Here is a 22,475-nt window from a genome sequence, read left to right as displayed (position 1 = left end):
GTGCTAATTCCTCTCTACCTTGGAGACCCCTAGCTCTTTTTCTGGACTCTAGGTGAGACACACTCATGCATTTTAATGCAATTTTGAATGGTGTGTTTCTTTTGGTTGTGGATTCTGATGAACTCCACAGGCATCATCTTTAACGATGTGTCAGACAGCACCTTCAGTGCAGTGACACAGGGAAGTCTTTGAGATATCCCAAAGGTTTAAATACCTTCTCTTGGATAAAACACTGATTCCAAGAGCAGTAAAAAGAAATTGACTTTACTTGCACTTTTAACTTTCTATTACCCAGCACACACCATCATAAAATAGGGTGCTGGAGGGGTTACTTAGTATCCCCTTTGTCTAGCGTCTCATGTAACAATTTTATGTTACCCTTTCCTCAATGAATGGCTGGTGGCAATGGTTTACTTTGAACCTTCGTGGAGTACATTTACTGTGGGCTGCGTTCACAGCTGCAGTAAAGCTGTAACGCTCACCTGATTCCCGTAGAGGCGCCGGTCTTGACTGGCCGTATACCGTATCTTCAAAGGTGACGTGTAACACACGGCTGGCTCTTTGGGCTGGACCTCTGTGCACTGTATGTCTGGCTCGAAGGGTAAGATGTCTTAGGTAAGTGAACGCCGTGCTCTCCATCTGCCTCGAGGCAGGGTGCTGTAACCAGTTTCTTCACTGGATAAGGGGAGCAGGCCTCTTGACTTCAGAGGACTGCTGTCCGTCGTTTACTGCACGAACGGTAAGTTTCGAGTAATTCTAATGTCTTTAAAGTCTTTAGTAATGATGTCTCTTGTTTTGCAGGGTTCCGGCGATGGCGGATGGCGGGCTGAAGTGAGTTGAAGATGGAGCCCGTGTGATGAATAGAAGCGCCTGGAAGCATGTAAGTAAGCGCTTGTTGCCTGCTTCACGATGCGCTCTAACTGTCTTTTTATTTTGCAGGTACAAGTTCGGGGCGGCTGCAGGGTGCCGGAATACCCACTGGATTAGATGTGGAAAGGAGTAATGGCACGTGAGTATTAAAGTTCCCCAATGTCTTTAAACGCACCTTGTTTTGTCTTTCAGATGCGGGATGCAGCGCCGAAGGCCTCCGGAGCGTGCGAAGAGTTGGTAAGCTTTTGTCTTTCAGATGCCGGAATGCAGCGCGAGGCGTTGGTGACAGCCGATGGACCAGGTAAGTGAAGAGCTGTCACTGAAGACCGTAATGCTAACCTGTTCTTTCTTGTCTTTATAGGTGTTGCTGAAGACTGGATTCAGAATGGTAAGCCTTTTTCCTTAGGCCCAGGATCAGATGCAGAAGACACGATGAGCGTTCTGCTGCTGAGGATGCAGAATAACGCAAAGCAAGATTCATCCATCGGGTGTGGTTTAAATAGCCTCCTGTAGTGCTTCGGTGTCTCCTTCCACAGCCACGCCTAGGTAAGAAAAGAGTTCCTGCTTTCCAGAAGAGTTCCAGTGTTCTGAATCTAGGGAGTGGCTCCTGCCCCACCCAACAGGAAAAGTAGTTCTAAACAGAGGAGGATCAGAGACTCAACTGGCAGGCAAGTAAGCAGCATGGTCTGCTGCAGGTAAGTCCACCCAAGCATTATGAGCCCGGCGCTTCCAGCGCTGGGACTGGGCATATTTATGAGCCTGGTGCCACTGGCGCCAGGACTGGGTCCAAAAGGTCCCAATTGGGACTGGTTGGCACTCGGAACCTGGGTTATGGATCTGCTTCCAAGGGAGTTGGGAAAACCCTGACCTTTTGGAAGCAGAGATCATGACAAAAGCACCCAAGGGTGCCATTTTTGTCAAAATGGCCCTGGTCTTTTTTTGCCATTTCTTTGTGGAAAGGTCCTTCCTAAGATTTAATCTGTGCGCCAAACCAGATTCGGTCCCTTTGTTTGTTTTGCCTTTGGCGGGATTCACAAGTGAAGCCCGCCTCTGGCTCTAGGGTGTCTGGTGGGAGCAGAAAGCGAGGGAGGTGCCCGAAACTCCCTGTGCTTAGTCTCCTGGGAGACAGGAAAGCACTCTTCAGTGATTGGCTGGCTGGCTCTTCGGCAAGGACTGCCGCCATGCTGGGTGACTGACAGCTAGGCTGCAATGAATGGGAGAAACCTGCATAAAAAGGAAAGGCTTTTTGCCTTGGAAGGCAGAGTCAAACACTGGACAAAGTTATCCGAAGAACTTGAAGAGGACGCCTGCTGCAAATCCTGGGTCGTTGCTTTGCCCGGTGAAGCCCTGCTGCTGTGCTGAAACTAAAATTTCATATCGACTAGAGAAGCCTTGCGAGGAAGACTTCTCCCCTTGTGTTGGTGTGACCAATCAACTCCAAAGTAAGCCACCTGGACATTCTCGCAGAGCTGGTTGAAATTTCACTGCAGTTGCGGCTGGAACCTAATAGCCAGGGAGATGAACACTAAATTGTGTGTGTTGCTTTTAAGCTCGCCTAGAGCTCCAGGAAGATCCTCCGGACTCCCAGGAAGCAGGATGGAGCGAGCCTGAGCCACCTCAATAGAGTGCTGGACCTCAGATGCAAGGAAAGCCCATCTCGACAGCCAGGAACCGCGGTGTTGCTATTTGCGGTAGACGCGAGGAGCTGAAACACTGAAGTGCCACTTGTTTGAAGATTACCGGTTGTGGTCAGTGACCGTCCCATTGCAGTGCAGGAGTCTCCAGACGTCCTCCCTTTTGTCCCCACGACTGACGCCCAAGAACACCAGGATCTGCAGAGCTGCAAAGGACTTGAAGCCATCTGCTGCACTTTTTTTTCAACCTAAAGGTACTGTACAGTCTACGAGAACTTACCTTTTGTTGTGTAACTACACTTGTTCTCTGCTGGTGAGACCTGTTATGGTTACTCTGTAGAGTTGCTGATAGCTTCTTTATTTTACAAGCCTAAACAGCTTGTGGCCCTGCTTTGAATTCTTTTCTACAAAGACTTCTAAAACATTGCGCAAGACTTACCTACCTGCAAGAAGTGCTTCAGCTCACCTAGACTTTTGGCCAATTGACTTTGGCCTAGCCTGGCTCTCTGAATGACTCTTCTTCCCTCTGACCTTGTGTTTTGTCTTCCTTCCAGGAAGAGTTAACTAACTTTGCATTTGGGCTTACCAAACGTACTTACTTGCTTCGGAATATCTGTGTGATCTCCCTCGTTCTGTTCTAATAACCTCTCTCTTTGAGAAACTCTTAAATCTGATTCTTACTGCCAACAGTGGTATATTAATGTCCACAGTGTCCTAGTTACTAAAGTCACCTGAGGGTGGAGGAAGTGTGTGTGCCATCCCAAAAGGGCACTCACTGATTTAGAAATATTAAGAGTGTGTATATTGGAGTGTGTGTGTGTGTGTGTTACTATTATATTGCCCTATCTGAAGAAGGCCTACTATATCTGACTTAAATTAATGATTGATTAATCAAGAAACCTTGTGTGTAAGTTTGTGAATACTTGTCACTGTGAATCTCTGTGCAACTCCCCTACAGTTCACAATGACCCCGCTTGAGATAAGCCTGGCTGCTCAATCACACCACCAACCTGTGTAGTACAGACTTATACCAAAGGTTGGGTTCCTATTGCCAGGTGGTCAGGGTTGTTGTAGTGCACCCAAAGGGTACTACATACAATCTTGCCTAACAACCTTGAGCTCTGGCATTTTCTTCAAGAACTGACCGGTTACTTAACTTTCATCTGACGATTTTCATCATAAATGGTGCTGTTCATCTGACTGTGGCATTGCTGGTTCCCCAAAGGTCCATTTTATTGATCCTACTGCCGGCAATGCCGGTTCCTCCATAAACTTTGATTGGGAACACTTTTTGGTTAGGAAAGAGGCTTCCTACATCCCCCCTGGGAGAGTGTTCTTGTTATTTAACAGTTGCTAGTTGTCTTCTGTCTAACCTTTATTTCTCACTAAACTTAATTTTGCAAAGGTGATACAAGTGCTTTTATTGACCTTAATGCAAGTTACTGTGTGCTGGAAATGCATTATTGTTCCTTTTATAATTTGATTCCATTTCTAATTCAATGTTATTTTTAGTTGCTGCATCTTAGATTTGCTTGTGTGCCTTATGTATGTACAAGTAAATCTATTTCAATATAACTGAGTAATTATTTTCTTGGGTACTTGTATGAACTGATTTTTGTGCTGCTTTACAGCTCACATTACTCCCGCCTAAGATAAGCCTGGCTGCTCAGCCACTATACCGACTTGTGTAGTACAGGCCTATATTAAGATTTGGGTTCCTAATACCAGGAGATAAGTCTTATGAAGTCTAACATCAGTTGGACTTTAGAAAAACTTACCAAACACTTAGAAGAGCACAATCAGGGATGTCATTTCACCAAAATGCCTGGGGCAGTGGAAGTGACATCACACAACCCTTGATCTCTGATGACAAAGGAAGTGATGTAATTTGACCCCACCCTGAAGTGACATAACCGGAAGCGATCAAACACGACCTTTCACCCCTTGACAAATCAGGAAGTGGCATCTCATAGCATTGTTATGTTAAAGGATATTTATACCGCGAACTATCACCACTGGAGTGGTCCCCTGGCAGATCTGAACGTTAAGAGGGTAGGAACGATTAGGAGGGTGTAGTGTGATCAAGGTACAGCAAGATTTGTGGTGTCCTGTTGGCAGCTTCAGTTTGGTTACCACCGTTGACTAAGCATGGGTGCGGTTTCCAGATCTGTGGGCTCCCATGTGCTGTTGTACGAGACTATGTGTGGTTTGTTTTGTTGTTGCAGTGTAGTGAAGTGCTTGCGGTGCAGGAGAGTGGTTGTGTTTCTTTAGCATTTGAGAGGTGTGTGCCAAGAGTTGATGTTTTAGCGGATGGGTTAGTGGGGTTATCTGGTTCTTTCGGGCATCTGTCTTGGGTGCGTCTGGCCTTGCTGTCTGCTGGAGCATTCCTCTGATGTTCATTCGTCTGGCTCTGCGCGAGGCAGTGGCCTCTCTAAGGCAGTCTTGCGATCAGTGGGAGGGACAGGAGGTGAGGCCAATGAGCCTTAACCCAGGGTTAAGATTGCTAAGGTCATCTCTTTTTTGTGGTCATAAGAGGGCACTGCCTAGCATCGTCACCCTGAGCTCCCATGGAATGGTTACATCCCTATGAATTCTAAGCGCCCGCTGTCCTGTTGGGTGTTAGTGTTTAATGCACCTTTGTCTCTAGCAACAGTCTGTCCCTTGAGTTTAGCCTAGCAAGGATGTTTGTCTTTGGAGGTAGCAGATTCATTCTGGTTCTGTGGCGAAGAGCCAGATTTTGAGCCGTTTCCTAAATTTTAGGTTGTCCTTTGTATTTCGTATGTCTTTTGGGAGGGTGTTCCAAGTTTTTGATGCCAGGTGAGAGAAAGAGGATCCCCTAGCCTTTTCCTGGTTTACGGTTTTGGTTCTATGCGGCCGTCGTTGCTTGATCCGAGTGGTCTTGTCGTTTGGTAAATCTTTCTGTTGTAGGAATTCTGCTCCTTGGCCATGGAATGCTCTGGTGCAAAGTTGGCCAGATGTTAAGCCTGTGTGCATCTACTTATCAGGCTTCAGAGGTTGGCAAAATACATACCATTGGTAAGGTTCATAACTGTATTAAATAATTTGGAGTAGCACAGGGAAAGCAGCGCTCTCACATAGCACCATGTACTCTGAGCACTCGTTACCTCATATATGCAAACAAACCTCCTGAACAGCATGCCATGGATATAGGAAAGATAGACATTACAACAAAGCATTAATTGTGGCACAATGAAATCAAGGGCCACTTTCTGTGCCATGGTCAAACATTTCTACACTGTACACAAGCTTTTAGGCACCAGGATTTTGCCCAGTGACAGAGGACACCGAGATGGAATGTCTTGAGGTGATGACAGCGATGGCAGAAAAAAACATCTTATGGAGGTAGCAAGAGAGACTTCAGCCGTTGCAGGTGCGTTCCCTGGTGACCCCCAAATGACGTCCATGAGCATTTGACCTGGCCACCATATGACCTCTGGGCCCAGTTACCTGCTCACCTTCACCCTCCCGCACTGCCTCCGAGCCACCCCTTGCACATGGGTCTGTATCTGTACCCATACACCCCCCACCCCTTTTCTTCCTGCACTTATCAGACCTACCCTGTCTGTATCTCAACCAAAAATCGTCAGATTGGGTTTTATAGTTTTTATCTCGTCGTTGGGCTAGAGTTTTTTTTACAATTCTTGTATGGCCTCCCCTGTGGCGCTGCTTATTGGAGTACGGCATGGTTCATATGTCTCACACTCTTTATGAAGCCATTATTAGACATTTTACATGAACATAACATTTTATACTCCAATTATGCTGCTGATGGGCGGATTTTAATTCAGTTTACTGGTGATTATCGCATTGATGCTTTGAGAGTTAATGTTAAGTTTCATCCGTTGCTGGATGGTTCATAACTCCCTGCTGCTAGTCAGAACTCAGCAAGGGCTGGCCGAATTATCGGTCTTGTACAAAAACGACACCATTGCGGACTGACTGATTCCAGTAATATGTCCAAAGGTAAAACACTGGGTATCATTCTTGACTGCACATTGTCTATGTGTGACCGAGGGAACTGTAATTTCAACACCCACATATTTAAGAAAGCCTTTTTTTATTGTTTTTACAGCTGGACTCTCCCTGCGGTTTTTAGGATCAGACCAGAGCGCCAGGGGACCACTTCGGTGGTGATAGTGCGCGTTACAAATGTCCTTTAACATAACATTAGCATCTTGTTGATTTTCTCCATTTTGGTGTTCAACTCCCCTTTCTGAAGTTATCCTGTTTTTATCTAGTCTTTCTGTGCCCAATATCTGGCTGCTGCTATTTTACACAGACTTATTCAAGTTTACTGTATCTTTTTGCCTGTCTATGTCTGTTGTGTTTGTTTTGTGCTATTTGTACGCCTGCGTGCCTTTGGGACTAAGGAGCTATACAAATCAGTAAACAAACAGTAGCCAACCATGTAAGGGGTTGTTGCCTACTCTTTACTGATAGTGACAGGTATATGCTTTTCCCTACCTCTACTCCTACAACAGCCACTGCTGTGGGGGGGAGGGTCTTGGACACTCCCCTGGGGGTGGAGAGAAGTCTGCAAGGTCACCCCACTATAGCTCACGCAGGGACTGTTTTAGTAATCTCCTTTTGTTCATGAAGGGTAAACCGCAGCCATACTTTCCGACTTAGTGCAAACATGTTAGGGCCACTGAGAAAGCATCTAGAAAGCTTCTCAGAGTAAACCACCTTAAATGTGAAACTACTGCATACATGTAATGTGTTTCAAAGCATGTAGTCCTGAGATTCAAAGTGTAGTTCATCCTGTAGTTATTGTAGACACTGAAACGCAACATGAAAGTAAATGATGGCCTGAATGTATTTTATGGTAAAACCAGAACGGATTTAAGTTTACAAAAGGTGCTTACTGGTGACAGACCCTTACGACAACAAGGAAAAGCTTCCTGCATTCTGATGACACATCGCTCCGAAAAAAAGGAAACAGCAAATCTCCCCAATTTTGAAAAGTAATAACAAAAAAAAAATCACATTTCAAAAGTGCAAATATTTGTGGATGTAGGGTAATGTTATCACTAGTGAGGAGTGGTGCGTAGGGAAGGGATATCCCCCCCCCAAAAAGCGAAATGAGAGCAAACATGGCAGATGCCTCCTAGGAACCAACGTAGGGAATGGAGAACAAACTAAAAGAAACACTGCAAAGAAAGAAAGCAATATTGTATTTATGTTCACCTATTCGGTCGTGGTTGGTAAGAAACATAGACCTGTCCCTCTCTGCCATCAGACCGTCAGCTGCTGGAACTTCATGCTGCGGAGGGGCTGTGAATGGCTCTTTGGGGATCTGCATCACCAGACTGGACAAGGTCTGATCCAACGGGTCCTCTTCTGCGAGGTATGTGTAGGGACAATACTCCCGGGTCCTTGAGTAGATGTTGGCATTGTCATAGCAGTCTGAGCAGATCAGCAGTGGTCCGGCGCTCCCTGCATAAAACGATGGGAGAGCAAAGGTCATTCAGCTCACAGCAAGGATTAAAGCAGTCAGTCATTCTTGCAAAAAATATAAAGTCAATATCAGAACATATTAACAGTAGCAGTTGAAACCATCTTAATGTGGCTATCCGCACATGCATGGATGATTTTTCGATATGCATTCATGCGCGGATATCTACAAAATATGCGACAAACATGTGAAGGCCACCCTTCCGTCATTACCCCTTTTTATAATCCCTCTAATTACGCAAGAGGGTCTCTAACAAGCCCAAACAGTTTCTTAGCACCAAATCTGCAGAGGTGTTGTAAGGGGGGGGAGGGGTGTTTGGGGGCTTTAAGGGGCTATAGCCCCGGGTCTTTTGGTTGTAGCCCCGGATAGAAGATCAAGGGTTACAACCAAAAAGGCTAGCTAGCCCCCAGTCCCGACAGTCCAAAAATTAGCAAAGCCCTGGATCTTATACAGACCTAGCAACAACCCTGCCAATGTGAGAAGAACTTAGTAAGGAACAGAGGGGAGAAAGAAAAAAGAAAAGTGTGTCGTCACCAATTGGTCTTGCACTCGCTCAGTGTCCCCTTTCCTTTGCAGATAAAGGGGAATTTGCAACTCACTTTGACAGGATTGATTTATGGCAGTTTATAAAAAAAAAATATGCAGTGGGGCTGGGAGGCTATGTTAATGCCCCACTCCCCCACGGACTATCAAAAAGGTCCCAAATCAACTCTAGCACCTCAATTTGTCGCAAACGTTAAATGCCGAAGAAAAGTGCTGTGGATACAGCGTGGCACCCAGAACATAGATGACTTCTCAAAAGAGTGCAGCTGCCATAGAGCATGAGAAAAACTAAGTGCTGCCTGCTTGTTACCAGGATATGGAGCGCCCGTGCTTTTTACGTTTGCTAGAGTATACACACTGTACAGTGTGAGACTTCCAACATAACATACACGAAAAGGTTAATCGCAGATCCCTTCGGTCCAATAAGATCTGCTGTCATGCCTAGATGTAAAACGAACTAGGTTGAAAATTGAGCCTTCTTCGCTGCAGCCCCGAAGGCTTGGAACTTGCTCCCTTCCGAGCTACGCGGTCTTTCCTCCCTGAGCCTTTTCAGAAAAAAGCTGTAAATGTGGCTGTTTTCGTAACTTGATTGGACACATCCCCTCCCTCCCCCGACTAGTTCTGTACTCTGACCTCACCTACTTCTTATTCCCCCCTCTGTGTTTCTTGTTCTGTGGCTTATTACGCGCCCTAATGCCTAGGGGTCCATGGCTGTGCTATATAAATATAACAAAGTAAAAACATGTATCTCAAAAAGAAAATTAAATAATGGTGGCAAGAAAACAACTTAAGTGCGTACTGTACTTCTATTTTCTGAAGACACCAAGACAAATCAATGTAATGAAGACTAAAAAATGAGCTGCCTGCCTCCCGTTGAATAGCTTTCATAACGGGGATATGGCGCAGGTAGGCTGAGTATTTAACATAAAAGCAAATGGCTCCCCTGTGCGCTCTAAGGTGCCGGATTATCGACACCAAGGAAACACTGGAAAGTGTCCTTTACTGGGACTCTACTCGCATATAACCCAGCCATAAATGACAACTGTTGGTGAACTGTCACCCAGACAATGCTGCAGAATCACCAACACCTGTGGAGCAACGCGATTGGCCAGTTTTACAAGGGACAGTTGGGCAGACGTACACGCAGGATGATTCTGAGATCACAATAATGCACATGGAATCTAATGAGCTGCTAAACCCTTACCGCCGATTGAAGACCAACCAAACAGTGACAACTTGTGAAGGGGGCGGTGGGCACCTCAGAACGCACTAGTTAATCGCAACTGGGCTCTCCACAATACCACTGGGAAATAAAGTGTATAGAGTCTCACCAATCAACTAGTCATCCTTTCTAACAAGTCATCTGTCCAATCAGTAATGCCAGACTTCCCTGCCGGCTTCCCTGGTGCCAAACCTGGCCAGTTACTACACCTGGTCTAAACCCTCTGTATTCTACTTCGTGTGAAGCATTCCCAAGAGGCTGGAAGCCACACAATTCAGCACGAGCGGACATGGTATGTTTGGGACTGCTGGAATGTGGAGCCCCACAGGTTCTTCAAGGAAAAGGCCTTTAGTTCTAGGACATATTTGCACTTCAACAGAAACTTGCTCTTTCTTGACGCCAGTCGATTCTCTCCTGCAAAAGGCCTAGCTGTTAGCCTAAACTATCGAAGTCTGTCAGTTTAGCCCCATCATTGGTTGGTCTGGTCACTCAGTAGGACTCTCACAGATACACGATTGCATTGTCACCACACTGCCCCACACCATGAAGGCCCAGTGATGTCCCGAGAATTAATCCCACTGCCCGAGTCACAGCAACAAGTCCCTACACATGGAGGCTGTGCTGGCCCCCAAAACAACCATGGGTTTCCATGCAGGAGTACTAGTATTGGCAAACGACTACCCTTTTAGCTCACAGCCTGCCGCTTTCCTCTGCCATCTTGGAAATGGGCCAGCAAAATCGCAATTTTAGGGGATGGTTACAACTGTGTCAGGAGTATCAATAATGTGGAACTGAACAAAACATTATCCGATTGACCTTGCATTCAGAAGACACAAGTATACCCAATACAATTATTAGGAGAGGTTTCTATGAAATGACGTTGAAGTAACTATAGTCAAGTAAGTGGCTTTGTTTAGTCGTGGGATCAGGAACGGAATCATAGCCATTTACGGGGACACTAAGCACAGGGCCTATAATCTCCTACCTGGTATAGGAGGGTGACCAAGTCCTTCCCTGTAATCTGTTGGATGGAAACTATTTCTACTGGTGTATACTGGTCCCATCAGTCCTTGTCCAGAAAGTGGAAATGGAACGTTAATTAGGTCGGCATCCGTCTCACTACCGGTATCCAAATAAAGACCTAGAAAAATGGGAGAGAAAAAAAAAACGGTTCACCCATTTTATCTCAAGCATTAGTTTGAAAAGAGTCTACAAAGAAATGGACACCATATAGTTCAATTTCTAAATATTAATGAGTTTTAAAAAGGACATAACTGTTCAACCAGATTAACGATAAACAAATCCTTCAAACAAAAATGTCTCTTCACAACATTCTCCCTTGGGGGCTTAAAATGAAAATCTCTACATTGGACTTGGTTTGAAACTTCCCAGCCCAACATTTTTACATGACTTTCGACCATTGATAGCATTTAAAATTAAAACGGGAGTAAAAATCAGGCACACTGATAGGCGGACATTAAAGCATCAGCTGCTCTAAAACCGACCTTGAAAAACAATTCTGAAACATGAGCACTCTATCAGCATTAATTCTCCATCATATTTCACAGTCTTGTAACTGCTTGACCCTTCTGAGTGGCTGGAACATGCCTACTGACACGACCTTCAAACGTACATGAGAATGTCTTCTTCCTGTGGGTGGTTACTTCAATGCAAACCTTTCTTGAAGTTCTATGTCAGCGCACTTAGGTTTTCACAGGTCCATCTTGTGTAATAAACATGCGTTCCAAGTATCCACTTATCATAAGGTGGTCAAAAGCATCTGTTTTAACAATGCCAGACACAAAATTACACTTGTGCAAGATTGTCTCGGGATCCCAGAATTTGCCCACATGAGGAATACCGAATTGGAAACCAGTTCTCATTTTGCAGTAAGGAACCCAACCATTGGAGCACATCTGCTTTTGGACCATGTTGCCCAATAGGGACTACATTGGCGCAAAATCCACTTACACCGAGGTACTAATGGAATATTTCCCGTAGTAGCGAAACGCTGTCAGTGTTTTACATCCGAAAAAAGAACAATACGTTTGCCATGGAACGGGAGGAGGGTAGTCCCTTCTTTTCCATGGCAGCATGTCGCAGATCGGGAGCGGACGCATTGGGAACAGTAGTGGTCCTGGCGCATCCACCCCTTCCCAGGATCGAAAAGGAGAAGATAACTGAGGCACAAGGGGAGGGGGGGGGGAGGCGGGGATGTGGGGGCACACAGTGTTCCCCAGCAGTGTAAATGGTGGGCTCCATCCCAGATGAGGTTCAGAGCGGCAGGAATTATTGTATAGTAAGGCCACCGCTTCAAGCCTCCCCATTGGCTGGGAGGAGAAAGCCACGCCCCTTCCAGGTACTAATGTTTTTTATTGCAGTAGATTACCAAATTTTGTGCATTGCATTTAACTGTGTTGGAGGGTGAAGTGTTATATAGCCTGAATTTGGGGCTGCAAATCTCACAATTCATGGACATTTTGCTAGAGGCAAGGAACCCCAATACTGTCATTTGGTGCAGTAAAAAAAACCCCACCAAAACAGCGGACTGCTCCACTGGCATATATGGTTAGCTAGCGGTTTTTCTCCTTGACTGATTTGAATTACAAGTCTCTTAAAGCGCATTTAGCAGCAGACTGTTTCAATAATCCATCAAGTATGGTAACTGTCCATCCTAACACTGAAGACAAAGCTGCTGGCTAGCAACCCAAAGGATCTTTATATTCGAGGATCCGCTCTCACCGTCTGACAAGATGGCTCCATATCTTGCTTTGGTGACAAACTCCTATCAAAGGTCCCCATTGACGCGTGCCAGACTTAATGCAATATGTGCTAAGGATGTAAGACATAGATAAGCAACTGGACCCCCTCTTGCTCAATTTGTTCTCCTGCGCGACTGAACCCCTGTCTTATTTGGGGATTTCATAAACACCTACGGAAAATGTATTTGTATGATTTATTGAAGGGCTACAGGGCTCCTGTAGACCTGCTATTAAAAGATGTAACTAGCATATTTAAGTTCATCCGGTTTTTACACCAAGCTTGGAAAATAAGAACCCGCATGAGGGATTAACTATAGGATAGTGTCACATGACAATTCTAATGTGCTTTGGATATTTTTATTGTGTTATAGGTAAATACGGTTTTAAGAACATGGTTTTATGATGATGCTTTCGTAACTTTCTGCTTTACTGGTGGATTATTTGTCCTTACACCTCTGCGAGCAGGAACCTTTTTCCACACTCACAATCTTTTACTCTTTTTATGGGCGTCACTTTTAAGACTCTCCATAGTCTTTTTTTTAATTTAGTCCTCTGTCAACATTTGGCACATAATGCCTGTTGCTGGGTTGCCCTAGCGGCTCCCCTTTTAACTGTATCTGGCTAACCTTGTCAGAATTACAGTTCCCAAGGGTAGAAAGGATCCCTTTTACATTTGGCGAGACCAGCACCCCCACCTTATGTGGAGTGCTGGGGAGATAATGGGCATCTCCTTTTTCATTCTAAATGTAACATTTATGTTACAAGGACAAACTTACCTTTAATGGCTGGTGGCAGTGGAACCTTTTATTAATTAGTTCTACATTAACCGTGGGCAGTTTCCACAGCCCCGGTAAAGGCACCCATGGGTGCCCATACCAAATAGCCCTGGTGGTCTTTTTCTGCCATTTCAACGTTCCATGTCCTTTTTCGTTCCTTCCCCTGGCGGGAATTTCCTTTTTTAACTTTATCCGTGGACTCCCCGCCCAGACTCCAGTTTCTGAAGGCAGGAAGCTAGGGAGGAATCCAAACCTTTGCAGCCCTTTTTCTTACAGTCTGCCTGTGAGAATCCAGTTGAAACTGGATGGCTGGCGGTGCTGAAAGGACCGCCAACCACCCCCCCCACCTACACACTCCCTGTAGAATACATGCGATCCAAAGAAAAACTGAAACACTAGGATTTGTAAAAATAAAGGGTTTATTTAAATACAAGTAGGCCAATATAAATCTGGGGAAGTACTATAACATCTCATATAAACACAATTATTTTTTTTAAACTCAATCCTTATGGGTTACACCCCCAAGGTATAACCTTATTAAGATTAGCAATCAGCAGTTCAAGGGGAGTCAAACCTACAACACATTCAGAATGGCAGTCAGCTATTCTTGGGGAGTAAAACCAGGTTATATATACTTTTAGAATACAATCACTAATTCAAGCGTAGTAGACCCCCCTCAGTCATGCAGTGACACTCAATTACTGAAATCAATTAATAAACCATCCAGTTAGAGATATACACCTTGTAACAGACATCACTTTGTAGAACAGAGCTCAGAGCTAGTAAAGTAACACGCCTTGAAACACTGGTGTATAGGGGCGTTATAAATGCCATAACATACATTTGCGAGGTGCCTTGAGCTACTCAATGATCAGTATGAACACTCAACTATTTTAGAATGCACTTGGAAATTCAGGATCACAACAACCCTGTGTTACAAGTTTAGAAGATCAGCAATTATTCAAGGTAGGCAAAGACCCAAACATTTAAGAGGGGCTACCAGAAACTCAAAGACAAGTATTAACATCAAGACTGTTTTAGAAATGCACTTAGCAGATCAGGGAAAGCAAAAGCCAAATGGTACACTTTAAGAAGGTACGTAAACGCTGTTGGTAAGCATTTACACTCATCCAGTTAAGAATAATAAAACAGTACCAAGTGTTAAGTTACTACCTAGTGAAGGTGTGCGTGGACCTCCACGTAGAAGCCCTGCAGATGAAGAGCAGGGGGACATCGGAGTGAAACGCCATCTTTGCTGCAATGGCTCTGGTGGAATGGGCTCTCGGCCGGCCTGGAAGGGGTCTGTTAGCCAGCCAATGACAGTACATGATGCAACCGGAGAGCCACCTGGAGATGGAAGCCTTCGACAAGGCCATCCCATGATTCACAGGTCCAAAATTGAAAAATAAATTGAGAAGTCTTCTGAAACGCTTGTGCGTGCCACGTAGAACTTCAAGGCACGAGCAACATCCAGCAAATGCAAGGCGCAACGTCCAGCGAATGCTAGGCCCTCTTTGCTGGCAACAACAGGTTCAGGAAGAAGACAGACAACATCTTCAGCATAAAGGTGGGGTGTGTGTAAGCAATACCATCCTTGAAGCATGCAAGGACAAGTACGGCTGCTGGCCGCGGTGATCGCCACAAGGAAAACAAAACTTTTGATGCATCGGCTCAAATGGCACCCCCATGAGTCTAGTCAAGACCCCATTGAGTTCCCAGGATGGGGCAGTGGCCTTCATCGGCAGAAAAGTTCTGAAGAGGCCTTTGAGAAAATGCTCGACGAGTCTGTGCTACCTGCCAGGCATCCTGGTGTAACAGGATATGGCGGCCAGCTGCACCTTGATAGAGGAGTCGGGTAGTCCAGCCTTGGCCAAGAAAAGCCAGTATAAAAGCAGCTGTGGGGCTGTGACATGCAGAGGAGCAATCTTCTGAGCCCGGCACCACATAGAAACGCTTCCACTTATGGCTGTAGCACGTCAACGTTGAAGCGGCTCTGGCCTTGGCCAGGATGTCCTTACATTCGGCAGATAAAGAAGAATGACCAACTTCATGGGCTGCAAAAGCCAGGCCCCGAGGTTAAGCGACGCTGGGTCATGGTGCAGAATCATCCTCCCTCCCTGGAGCTAAGATTAGGAAGTAGGGGCAGCCTGATGGACAGAGCATCCAAGAGACGTAGCAGGTCAGCATACCAGATTTGTTGCAGCCACACCAGAATGACGAGTATCATCCTGCAGTGACATAGAGTGTGTTGATCACTTTTAAAAGGAGGGGGAAGGGAGGAAAAGCCTAGAGGAAAAATCCCTCACACGGGAAGAAGAATGCATCCCCATTCTCCTCGGGTGCTGCGGGAATCTGCTGGCCAACCTTTGACCTTTTCACGACAGTGATGAATTCCAAGTGTCAATCTGTGTCGACCCCATTTGTGGAATAGAAGACTCACTTGGTCCTGGCGAATCTCCCACTCGTAGCAAGAATAGCTCCCCTGCTGCGCGAGTCTGCAATTGTGTCCTTGGTGCCGGCCAGGTGAAAAGTGACAAACATTTCCTGACAAATGGCCCAGTGGCACAGATCCTGGGCCTCCCTGGAAAGAGTGGAGAGGGCGCCTCGCCCGGCTTCCGGATGTAGAACATGGTCACGTTGTCCGTGAAGATCCTCAACACCTTGCCCGTCAGCAACTGCAGGAAGGACTTGAGAACCCAGACGACAGCCCAAAGCTCCAGAATGTTCATGTGAAGGGTTTTTTCTTCTAGCAGCTAGAGGCCTCTGGCGTGCAACTGTCCGGTGTTTGCTCCCCAACCTTCCAGAGAAGCAATCATGGTGACTTTCTCCTGGTAAGGAGGGACTTGGAATGGTGCCCCTGGTAGGAGATGAGAGTGCACGCCCCTCCACTGTATTGCTCTTTGAAACTCGTTGAGGGCGATCTTGTCCGTCAGGGTCCTGAGACCTGCAGCCACCTCCATCCAGAAACTCGGAGAGGCCTCACCTGTAGTCTGCAAAGGTGGACGTGGTTGATGCAGGAGGACATAATGCCCAGCATCAACTTGACGGCTCAACATACGCTGCACCTGTAATAGGTTGGCTATCACCCCTCTTCTAAGGAGATGTTAGACAAGTTACTGCGTTGAGTCAGGACCACGAACCGCAGGAACTTGCAGTGTTTCGGGTGGATGGGGACTTGGAAGTAGGCGTCCTCCAGATCCAGCAATGCCAGGAAGTCTCCTTCCTCCATTTGGCCGAGCACGTGCTGCAACGTGACTATCCTGATCATCTGGGACTTCCATTACTTGTTAAGTCGTCTCAGGTCAAGGATCGGCCACCATCCTCCGGACTTCTGTGGAGTACACTGCGGAGCCCCGGATGCACTGGGGACGGGCTCCCTCGCCCCCTTCTTCAACAAGGCTTGGACCTCCTGCAGCAGCTGAGTCATGAGTTCTTCTCGAGGCACCAGGGGAATACAAGGACTCCTGTGTTGGAACTCCAAGGTGTGACCCTTTGAGAGCGTCCAGCACCCATCTGTCAGTGGTGATGGTCTTCAACATGGTGACAAACCCCGCCAGTTTGCCTCCCACCGGAGTGCACAAGTGAGGGCCGGTTCAGGACCGTTTCAGTGTCAGAGCTTTGCCCTGCGTACAGTGCCGACTTGGTCCTCGGCTGCTGGATGCCTGTGAGCGACCTCTGTAGGTCTCTTGAGTCGTGGAGCAGGAAGGCTGCTGCTAAGGGGTGGTATATCCCTTGGAGGACCTACCAGACTTTCCTCTTGAGGAACTAAAGGACGACGACCGTCATTGGTACAGGGTAAACCAGGGTACGTGCCATCTCTGTGTTCGTCTTGATAATTTGCAGAGACTCGTTGACTGTCTTGTCAAATAGATTCTCCTCCATCAAATGGCATGTCCAACACTTTAGACTGAACTAGAGACAAAGGACAGAGGAGTTTTGGGAACCTCCCTCACTTCCTGCTCTTCCAGACACACTGGAACTCCAACATGAAGGAATTGAGCAACCTATGCTGTTCTTTCAACATTGATGGTAATGACAAAGGTGGCCAACAAGGTTAAAACATTGGGTTTTTACCTAGATTCCCCCTCGAGTCTGCGCAAACAGGTTAGTGCAACGGCTTCAGCTACTGCATACACCTGAAGCTCACCCAAACTTGCAAACCCTTTATCTCCCCAGAAAGTTGCTTGACCCTAGCGCGTGCGCTAGCTTTATCAGAAATGGACTACTGCAATGCCCTTTATTTAGGAGCATCCCATTATCTTCATACTGTATTAACTTACAGCTGTTTGTATCCATTCTGCCTACTGTGTAGCTGTATTCGTGCCACATTCCTCTACATGTAAATATAGTGTGTAATACCTATTGCTGTAACCATGAACATGTACATTCTTGTAATATGCCCAGAAACCTTAGGATGGGATGCGCAATATAAATAACAAACTGGAGCCAGAGTCGGGTTTCAGGATGGAAGCCCGCCAAAACTAACAAAGGGCTCAAACCTGGCTTGGTGCACAGAGTAAAACCCAAGAAAGACCTTGCAATCAAAAAATGGCGAAAAAAGAATGGTCACCCATGGATGCTATACTGCAGCTGAGGGTTCAGCTTGCGGTAGAAAAGCACAATGGTAGGAAAATTAAACCACTGCCATCAGCCATTTAAAGTAGTGAGTGTAACATAACAAATGTTACATGAGTAGGTAGGATAAGGGGCTAATAGGTAACACTCCACATAAGATGATGTGTGCTCGACCTACAAAGAGAAAAGGGTAAGTAAAATCAATTTCACTTCACGACTCTTGGAAACAGAAGTTAAACCTTATGAGAAATGTAAAGGATTTCTCTGACACTGCACTGAAGGTGCTGTGTCTCCATACAAAAAGTAGATGCCTATGGAGTTTGTCAGACTCTAAAAACAGTGTAAACACATAAGACTGAATATTTCCCTCCCTCCCTCCCTCCCTCCCTCCCTCCCTCCAGTTTTTGATTGGTGAACACTATTATTGCTGGGATAAAAGAATGCCTACATTCCTTTGGGAGAATCCAGATGTTTTTCCAAGTAAAAAGTATGTTCTGATCGGACTATAACTTTACCCTCCTTACAACTCAATATTGCAATGGTGATCACAAGCAAGTGTTATTACTGACCTCAAATGATGTGCTGGAATATGTATAACATTAAAGGTTTACTCACCTTCTTTATGGCTCTTGTTGAATTGAATCCTGACTTTGGTATTAAGGTTAATATTAGTTGCTGCTTTGAAAAGATGGTCTAAATACCTTTGTATCTATTTATGAATAAAGAATGATACTATTAAGTGTGTCTTTACTTGGATACCTGTATTTAATGATTTCTTTGTACATCTCTGCAGCTCACATTACCCCTCTTAAGATGAGCCTGGCTGCTCAGTCACTACCAACTTGTGTAGTATAGGTGTATATTAAAAGGTGGGTTACTGAATACCAAGAGAAGTATTGTAAAGTCCCACACCAGTTGGACTCTACAAATTCTTACCCAAGAGTGCTGGCAGCAGTATAATCTTTTCCCCATACCGCCCAGCTTCTTCCCCTCCTGGTCCGGATGCACCATGGCAGAGGATGACTGGTTCGCAGAGCGTTTCCCGGCCGCAGCTGAGACCACCGAATAAGGTGAAGGCTGGGACCTTAGTCACTTGGGGGCTTAGATTTCCTCGAGCCTATCCCGCTTGGTTGGAGCTGTGCTCAGATTCTTCATTAGGGCCAGGTCCTCACGACGTTAGAAAAGGAATTCTTCCTTTTCCCCCGTCTCCTCAAGCAACAGTTGGAAATGTTCTGGAGGCCTTGGATACCATTGCATGGAATGAGCCAAGCGGAGAGGACTGATGCGGTTTCATCCACGCCCACTGGCACAAGCAGCTGGCACAAAGTCATAGTCTTCGTCGGTGTCTGTCGCCATAACTGCTGTGTGCATGGCAGGATCTACAGTTGGGTTGAGGTCCCGGAGTGGGGGCGGTGGAGGTGGTGTCTGTTGATGCCTCAGACCAGCAGGGTCCTTTGGCCTGCACCGTGGAGGGCTCCCGGGAAGCAGTCTTGGGGGACTCCCAGACGGAGCAGGGCAAATGTCTCTGTTGAATTTCTGATAAAAGCGTGTGCAGCGTGGTCAGAATGTCCAATGACATTTCCCTGGGCTTAGGTGTGGAAGGAATGAGTTGTAGGCTCCGGACTCGCATGCCTCTTCTGGCGAGGTGAAAGACCGGGCTCGCTTTGTGGTGACCCATCCACAGATGGGGGTCCCTTGACCCCCTATGTGATCCGAATAATAGTCTTCGGGCAGATTGCCGTCCCCATCGGAAGTCATGTAAAGCTGTACCGGTCTCACTGGAGCAGCCTGTTGTTGCGCAACTTTCTCAGGGTCTGTAGGAGTTTCACCCATTCCTGTGTCCGAGTCTTCTGAGAAGGATCAGCTGCTGTCCCCATTACAGGGGCCTTCACCAAAACTGTGGCAGCTGCTTCATGCAACAGCATTAGACACCCGCCGGGCGGCCTTCACCATGACTGGACACCACCTTCGTGGCATGCCCCCCTTTTGACGATGAACTCGTAGGCATCGACAAGGACGTCGACGTGGTAATGACTATTGATGAGGAAGTTGTTTTGCCCCATGGTGCCACCGAGGGGGGTGGCAAAGGGCAACCCTTGGATCTCTCCTTTGTGGACTTGTCCTCCGATGTTATGCAGTGTTCAGAAGGAGTCAAGGGCTTTCTCTTAGAGAGAGCACCCCTCACTGGTAGGCTCACCGTAGAAGTGGTTGTTGATGGCTTCCTAGTCCTTCCCAAACTGGGACCTGCAGCAGCAACGAACCAAGTGGGATAAACATGCAGCTTTACCTTCTCTTGGATACACTACTGTTTTCAACAGTAGTAAAGTGAAATTGACTTTACTAACCTTTTTCTCTTTATAGACCCAGCACACACCATCATATGTGGAGTGCTGGGGGGTTACTTAGTATCCCCTTTGTCTACCTTCTCATGTAACATTTTTTATGTTGCACTCACTACAATTAACGGCTGGTGGCAGTAGTTTAATTTTCCTACCATTGTGCATTTGTATCACAGGCTGAATCCTCAGCTACAGTATTGCACCCATGGGTGCCCATTTTGTCAAAATGGCACGTCTTCTTTTTTCGCCATTTGTTTATAAGGTCCTTCTTGAGATTCACTGTGTGTGCCCACCTCTAGCGTGAGCGTGTTTGGCAGACAGGAAGCAAGGGAGGTTCCCAAAACGCCCTGTGCTTAGTCTCCTTGGTTACAGAAATGCACCCAAAGGTGATTGGCTGGCCTCCTTGGAGGACAGCCACCCTGCTGTGTGAGTGACAGTTATGCTGCGAATGAATGGGAGAAACTTGCACAAAAGGCGAGGTCTTTTACAAGAAAGGCAGTCGATCACTGGACGAAGGAACCGAAGAAGCTGGAAGAGACTGCTTGCAGCACCCTCCTGGACTGTTGGTTTGCCCGGTGAAGCCCTGCTGCGGTGCTGAAGCTCCAAATTTCGAATCGACTAGAGAAGCCTGGAAAGGACTTATTCCCTTGGGTTGGTGCAACCAACTGACCCCAATACGAACTCAACTGTAACACCTCTCCCTACTGGCTGTACTACTTTGCTGCGGCTAGAACCGGTTGCCAGGGGACAGGAACACCAAGAACGAGTGCATCGCCTTTAAACCTAACCCGAGCTCCAGGAAGATCCTAAGGACTCCCCCTAAGCAGGATGACCCAAGCCTGAGCCACTTCAACAGAGTGCTGGACCCCTGAAGCAAGGGCAGCCCACAGGGTGTCCAAGAACCGCAGTGGTGCTATTTGCCGATAGCTGAAACCGCAAAGTGCTGCTGACCTTCAAATCGTAGTGCAGGAATCCCCAGACGTCCTCCCTCTTGTCCCCAAGACTGAGGCCCAAGATCAGCAGGATCTGCATGACTACAACAGGAACAGAAGCCAGCTGGATCCCAGTCTTCAGACTCAAGGTACTGTGTAACTAGGGGTACTTCCCTTTGGTGGTGTGTAGCTTGCTTGCTCTCACTGGAGACTTGCATTTGCTGCCCTTAGCAGAGTTGCATGCATCTTTGCTTCTCACAAGCCTCCTAGCTTGTGGCCCAACAGGGATTCTTTTTAACACAAATCTCGCTTTAACCTTGTGCAAGACTTGTTCTATCTTCAAGAAGTGCCTCAGCTCCCCGAGACTTTGCTCAATTGACATTGGCTGTCCTGGCTCCCTGCAGACTCTTCTTACCCTCCGACCATCTGTCCCTCAATAAGTCATACATAACTTGCTGGTATAGCTGGGAAAGGGTTAACCTATATTTCATTGGGGGATTGTAAAGTACTTACTTGCTTGGAGAAACTTGTTCACCACTGTTTCCTTCCCTTAACTTTTGCCATAACTTTAGCAGTGCATTTAAGTGTAAAAAGTGACATTAATGTCCAGTGTCCTAGCAATTGAAGTCACCTGAAGGTGTACGAAGTGTGCGAGACACATCCCAAAAGGGTATCTCCGTACTTAACTGTACTGAAGGAGTGTATTTTTGAAGTATATTTTATTGTTGCCTATTGCCCCTTCTAAAGAAGGCTTATTTTAAAACTGACTGGTAAATTAATAATTATTTTAATCAAGAAACCATGGGTATATGTTTTATTTGTATACCTGTCACTGTGAATCTCTTTGTTACAACCCTACAGCTCACATTGACCCCTTTTGAGATAAGCCTGGTTGCTCAGTCACTACCAACTTGTGTAGTAGAGGCCGATACGCAAGGTTGGGTTACCAATTGCCAAGAGGAAAAGGCTGGTGTAGTCTCCCACAGGGTTACTACATACAATCTTGCCTAACAATCATGGTCCGGATGCAGGCAATACAGATATTTCTGGTGTTGATCCTCGACGTACACTTTCCTCAATCCACATTTGGCGCAGAGTTTGAAGAGGCATCTCTTCTCCTCGGTCATGCTGGAAAGGCGCAAAGTAAGCTCACGCACGGGCCTTCTCGAAACTCAATGAAAGAACTGCGATATAGTGTGATCATTTCCGACAGCGGGTCCCTGCTTTCGGTAGTAGACATCCAGTCAAACCGTGACAGAAATCTGTCAAAAAAACCTTACTAAAAGTTGCCGAAAATGAACTATTAAAAGAAAATAGCTCGGTGAGCACCAAGTGGACTCCCAACA

At 46.4% G+C, this 22,475-nt stretch overlaps 1 protein-coding gene across 1 annotated transcript in view; it reads right to left on the bottom strand.

Moving 5' to 3' along the window:
* LRIG2 (leucine rich repeats and immunoglobulin like domains 2) overlaps nucleotides 1–22,475 on the bottom strand; it is a 274,622-nt gene that overhangs the window by 4,893 nt on the left and 247,254 nt on the right. Inside the window, exons 17-18 of the mRNA XM_069633358.1 lie at nucleotides 10,731–10,886; nucleotides 7,713–7,961 (exon numbers count right to left, since the gene is read on the bottom strand). Coding sequence (XP_069489459.1) covers nucleotides 7,713–7,961; nucleotides 10,731–10,886 — 405 coding nt within the window. The remainder of the gene's footprint in view (nucleotides 1–7,712; nucleotides 7,962–10,730; nucleotides 10,887–22,475) is intronic.

The sequence above is a fragment of the Ambystoma mexicanum genome, chromosome 13 (genome assembly GCF_040938575.1).
Source record: "Ambystoma mexicanum isolate Mex_15411 chromosome 13, UKY_AmexF1_1, whole genome shotgun sequence".
Classification (NCBI taxonomy): Eukaryota; Metazoa; Chordata; class Amphibia; order Caudata; family Ambystomatidae; genus Ambystoma; species Ambystoma mexicanum.
Note: the sequence above shows the minus strand (reverse complement) of the source record. Positions and strands in the feature narration are given on the sequence as shown.